We start from the raw sequence: 5,619 nt of genomic DNA, 5'->3' as shown, positions 1-5,619 counted from the left end.
TTCGCCGGAATCGCCGAGGTAGAGATATTTTTTCCTGTACGTGAACAATTACAAAAAAAACCACAACTCAGCCGTAACTTACAATAAGTCATAATATAACTCAGCCGTAATGTACCATAACTCTGCCGCAATGTGTCATAACTCAACCGTAAACGACGTTTCGTATTTCCCTGTTTTTTTGTCGGAAAACGAAAAGTCTCCACCCAAGTTGAGAAGAAATGCGACAGCAATGAGGACAAGAAAGAGAGAGACACACCGATTATAGGATAAGCGACCAGAAGAGACGAGAAAGATAAGCGGCGAGAGTTAGGGTTCTTCGTCGGCTTCGAGAGAGAAAGAACAGTTTTTTTTCTTATTCTTTTTAGTCTTCTGCCTTTTCCTTGGCCTATTTCGATCTGACATACACTTTTTTTGCAACAAATGAAACAAAACCCAAGAATGGGATATGAGATTTCGATATCGTGGCAAAATAACAAGACAGTAATGAGATTACGAGTTAGTGCCATAGGTTTACCGTTCACTCTCTTCGTCTTCATTATTGTCATCTTCAAAGAACTCTCACCATGAACAAAACCACATGTGAGGACCAAAAACTCTTTTCTTTTCTTAGAACATTGGATGTACGCAATTTGAGAAGAAATGTGATACGAATGCCGGAAGAGAGAGACTCGTTGAGAATCGAAGCGGCCAAAAGAGATGAGAGAGAGAAAAGCGGCGAGAATTAGGGTTCTTCGCCGGAATCGCCGAGGTAGAAATATTTTTTCATGTGTGTGAAAAATTACAAAAAAAACCACAACTCAGCCGTAACTTACAATAAGTCATAATATAACTCAGCCGTAATGTACCATAACTCAGCCGCAATGTGTCATAACTCAGCCGTAATGTACCATAACTCAGCCGTAAACGACGTTTCGTATTTCCTTGTTATTTTTGTCAGAAAACGAAAAGTCTCCATACAAGTTGAGAAGAAATGCGACAACAATAACGACGAGAAAGAGAGAGACACACTGATAATAGGATAAGCGGCCGGAAGAAACGAAAAATAAAAGCGGCGAGAGTTAGGGTTCTTCGTTGGCTTCGAGAGAGAAAAAACAGTTTTTTTTGTTTGTGAATAGTGACGAAAATGTTCAGTTTCTTCCTCTTTTATCATGAAAGACAGAATAATGATGTGGCAATTTCAGGTATGACATGGCATGTCGAATCTGACGTGGCAATTTTTAAGTGAAAACAGACCAAGGGTGTTTATTGTAATTACACCCATTTTACTAAACATATAACGAATAAAAAAAAATGTGGATGTTTAAGGAATAAACCTACTTTTATGGTCTATCTAAGTAATTCTCCCTTTAATAAATAGGGGTACAAAGTTAAATTGCACGCTTTGGGGTGATGTTGCTAGGAATTTTGAAGGTTCAATAAAAGAACACGATGAATCTGTCGTCGTATGCGTTATTAGATTTGCATGCATTAAGGAGTGGAGAGGTAACTGTTCATTGAATATAAGATATTGCTTTCAGGTTTTATTACGGTTATGTATTATATGATTTTCAAATTTCAGGGGTTTATAGCATATCCAACTCTTTCGGTTCAACAGATGTTTTGTTCAATCCAAATATTCTAGAAGTGGAGAAGTTTACTAAAATGTAAGTACTTTCGTATAAATTAATTACGTATGATGGTTAAACATGTCCGTATTAGTGCGTTTTGATTTTTCAAAGGTTGCCATCAGACGTCGTCGATTTTGTCAAGATTAATTCTGAACCCAAAAATGAACAACCGAAAGTTACACTATATGAAGAGTTCTTCGTACTCAATGAAAAGATGACAATAGACGACATTCTTTATGCACTAGAGGTATTTTTAAATTACATGCTATAGAAAAAATGATGTATTTAATGATTATACGTTTGCTATTTACCAAAAAAAAATTATACGTTTGCTTATATTCAGGTGCGTACATGTGTTACAATCGCAAAAATTATCTCCGTAGAGACATTGCCTAAATGTTACTACCTTGCTTGCAAAGTTTGTAATAAAAAAGTTCAACCATACCCACTAGATTCTCAAGTCGGAAAAGAACGATTATACAGTTGTGGTGTTTGCGACAAAGACGTTACAGATGCGGATTGCAAGTACGAGTCACTCATTAGTTTGTTCTTTAAAATTGATACACCTATGAAAATGTGGCGAAGACCATTGAGTTCTGATTTTTTTGTTTTTTTATAACATTAGGTTTAAATTGGTCTTACATGTCTCATATGGAAGTTCGCCACATATTAGGCTACTTTTCTTTGACGGTTTGGCTCAACTTCTCATTGGAAAGAAGGCTGATGAATTGGTTGCAAAGATAGCTGAGGTAAAAATTTTTAACATTCATATTCTTGATAAATTTAATAAACGGTATTTAACCAATAAATTCATATGCTTCAGGATGATCCTTCAATTATTCCAAACGCTATTTCTTCGTTTATTGGAAAAACTATGTTGTTTAAGGTTTCGATCACAAATGACAATTTGAAGAGTTCAAAAGCGGCATATGTTGTTGAAAAGTTTTGGGAAAAAGAAGATATGGTCGTACAATTTGTAAAGGTACAATGTTACGAATATTAATATTAGCTATTCTGTGATAACGGGAAATTTATTCTGAAATATATTCATGATTCTTACATTTTTAGGAGTGTTATGCAAATGCCGATGTCAACCCTCAAGTTCTAGAAATAACAGATGGAAATGATGAGAGTTCTTCAGTTGAATCGGCTTCATCACCGTCGAAGAAGACAACTTCCCGAAAGAGTGGCGACTCTGCGAAAAGTCATAATATGATTACAAGGAAAAAAATCAAAACTGAGAAACTAGCTTAAGATTGGTTTTATTATTTTGGATTATCTTCAAAGATGCGATGGTCTAATATTGTGGTTTATTGTTTTGGATTGTTATTTTGGATTATCAAAAACATGCTAATCTTTAATGTTGATTTAATTATTTTTAATTTTTTGCTCAAACTATATCATAATAAGTGGTAATTTGAAATACTATGTTCTATATTATAAGTTATATTGAAATATTATAATAGTATTATAAAGAAATTATTATTCAATAATGAAATTAATTAAAAATTATCCAAGTATATTTAAATATTTGATTATTTGAAACTGTTTCGTGTGACAATACAAGTAAAATATAGGAAACTGTTTGGTGTGACAATAAAAGTGAGATATTGGAAATATCCCAATAATGAATATTATGTCTAAAATTTCAAAAGTTATAGGAAACTGTTTGGTGTGACAATACAAGTAAGATGTATCCCTAATACAAAAATATATGCAAAACTATAGATAAGCAAATTTCTAATTTAAAGGATATTGAAAATGTCAACAATAATATATATTAAACTAAATGGAAATATACAAATTCGCTAATAAATATAATTGAATTAATTATAAGATTAATATGATTCTTAATTTGATAATCACGAAATCTCTTCACCATGAGTTTATATATTAGATACAAAATTTACTTAAACCTATCGTTCAGTTCTTTGAGTTGAACATCAAGTAAAGATGATATTATAGACGTAATTTCATGTTAGGACAATGATTAACTGTATTTTTTGATTTTTTTGTAGGTCGTTACGTTTAGAGAAACACAATGAAACCTTCCAAGCTTCCATATCGGAGAAAGAAAGATGCAGCTCATGGTATGTTTAAAAATAGTTAATCAATCTTTGAAACCTATACAAAAATTAAAATTAAACCACGCTGACTTTTAAATTTCTAATATTTACAAATCAGGTCTTAATTCTAGAAATAGTTACCCAGTTTTTAAATCTATAGAAGATGTCTCTATAATGAAAGAAAGATGCATCTCATGGTTCGACTAGAGAGAGTAACTAAATCTCTTAAATCTTTTAAAAAATTAATATTCTAGAACGATTAATTCCAAATTTCTAATCTTTATGATTCAGGTCTTGATTCTAGACATAATTACGAAGTTTTTAATTTAAATCTATAGCAGATGTCTCTATACCTACATCTATACATCACCAATTCAAAGACATGACACACAAAAACGTATGTCAAATCGACAGGATGAATAGAATGCATGTTTTGAAATCAAGAAGAACGGAAAAGGGTAACCAAGGTAACATTAACTTTTATTAATTAAACTCTTAATGAGTAAAACAGCTTCTCATCAACATGCTAACCAATTATTATTCATTGTGTAGAAACTTTGCTACTACCTGGGTTACAAGAAGATTTTGTATGTTTTATTGCTGCTGATTCAGAGTCAAATAGAGGAAGCGAAAATGATATGTCTACTGACGAGTCTGATACCGAACATGGTGATGATAGTACAACGTCTAATGTAATCGGCGGATTTACGGCTGTTAGAGCTGGGTTACAAGAGAACGGTTTGTTTAGTTTCCACTTTAGTTTTTTATTCGATTACTATCACTAATACTAATAATGGTAGTATGTATATCATATATTAAAATAAAGGAAATTTAGCAGCTCTTACGTATTAAATTTTGCGCAGGATATTACGATGATGGCGATCCTTTTTATACATGTGAGAATTGTGGAGCCTATATGTGGTTTGGAGAACGTGTGAATAAAAAAATAAAAAAAGGAAAGCCTGTTTTTTCAATGTGTTGTCATCATGGAAAAGTTAAACTCCCTCTTCTCAAACCTCCACCGAATACGTTGTCATCGTTGTTCTATAATCACGATGATAGTAGCATCAATTTCCGTGATAATATAAGAGCATACAATATGATTTTTTGTTCACATCTTTAGGAGGCAAGGCTAACCATTCTGTTAATGATGGTGCTGGACCCTATCTGTTTCAAATGTGTGGAGAAAATTATCACCGTATTGGTGATATTTTGCCAGAACCGGGAAAAACACCTATGTTCTTACAGCTATATATTCATGATATACAAAATGAGGTTTCTAATAGAATAAATGCATACGGGTAATAATTACATTTTTGTTTTCTCTTATGTAATGTTTTAATTTTATTTTCCAAAATAAATAATTCACATTTTTGGTGTTTTTATAGGAGATCTGCATCGATAGAAAATTTGAGGCCCTCGACTGTAGAGCTAATCAAGAAGATGCTTGATAATCATAATCCGCACGTCCGGGCTTTTAGGTCGGCAAGAGAGAGGTTCAATATGGATTACGGTGTGGAAGATTTAAAATTACGTTTGCCTTCGGATAGAGCTTCTGATGCGAGGACTCATAATCTACCTACTTGCAATTAGGTTGCTGCTTTGATTCCTGGTGATTTTAACTGCGGTGAGAATAAGCGTGACATTATTATAGAAGGTCGTTCAGGCAATTTACAAAGAATAAGCGAGCTGCATCCGACATATTTACCTTTACAATATCCTTTGTTGTTTCCATATGGAGAGGACGGCTACCGGTTAGGGATTGACATAGGTTTTGTAGATACTGCTGGACGGAAAAAGAAAACCGTGAGCATGAGGGAATTTTATGCTTATCGAATTTTGGAGAGATATGGAGAAGTGTCTACGGTTGTTATGTCCGGAAAATTATTCCAGTAGTTCTTAGTCGATGCCTTCACGACTATAGAATCGAACAGATTGAATTATAT

General features: G+C 33.2%; 2 protein-coding genes across 2 annotated transcripts in view; both read left to right on the top strand.

Moving 5' to 3' along the window:
- The window catches only part of LOC111831059 (replication protein A 70 kDa DNA-binding subunit D-like), an 11,025-nt gene extending 8,164 nt beyond the window's left edge, over positions 1-2,861 (top strand). The window contains exons 4-10 of the mRNA XM_023784571.1: positions 1,358-1,482; positions 1,559-1,643; positions 1,719-1,854; positions 1,951-2,132; positions 2,233-2,356; positions 2,431-2,589; positions 2,676-2,861. Of these exons, the coding sequence (XP_023640339.1) occupies positions 1,358-1,482; positions 1,559-1,643; positions 1,719-1,854; positions 1,951-2,132; positions 2,233-2,356; positions 2,431-2,589; positions 2,676-2,861 (997 nt within the window). The remainder of the gene's footprint in view (positions 1-1,357; positions 1,483-1,558; positions 1,644-1,718; positions 1,855-1,950; positions 2,133-2,232; positions 2,357-2,430; positions 2,590-2,675) is intronic.
- A 1,227-nt stretch (positions 2,862-4,088) lies between these two features.
- LOC111831058 lies at positions 4,089-5,266 on the top strand. Its single transcript, XM_023784570.1, has 4 exons — positions 4,089-4,140; positions 4,226-4,411; positions 4,797-4,974; positions 5,062-5,266. Exons 1-4 carry the CDS (start codon positions 4,089-4,091, stop codon positions 5,264-5,266), a joined length of 621 nt encoding a protein of 206 aa, XP_023640338.1.
- Positions 5,267-5,619: the final 353 nt, after the last annotated feature.

The sequence above is a fragment of the Capsella rubella genome, unplaced genomic scaffold (genome assembly GCF_000375325.1).
Source record: "Capsella rubella cultivar Monte Gargano unplaced genomic scaffold, Caprub1_0 scaffold_4, whole genome shotgun sequence".
NCBI classification, from domain to species: Eukaryota; Viridiplantae; Streptophyta; class Magnoliopsida; order Brassicales; family Brassicaceae; genus Capsella; species Capsella rubella.
Note: the sequence above shows the minus strand (reverse complement) of the source record. Positions and strands in the feature narration are given on the sequence as shown.

Bases quoted from the DNA above. Each gene is read 5' to 3' on its own strand.
- LOC111831058 (XM_023784570.1), top strand. From the start codon at position 4,089: ATGAATAGAATGCATGTTTTGAAATCAAGAAGAACGGAAAAGGGTAAC. The intron at 4,412-4,796 runs GTTTGTTTAGTT...TCACATCTTTAG, and splicing joins AGCTGGGTTACAAGAGAACG to GAGGCAAGGCTAACCATTCT. The intron at 4,975-5,061 runs GTAATAATTACA...GTGTTTTTATAG, and splicing joins AATAGAATAAATGCATACGG to GAGATCTGCATCGATAGAAA.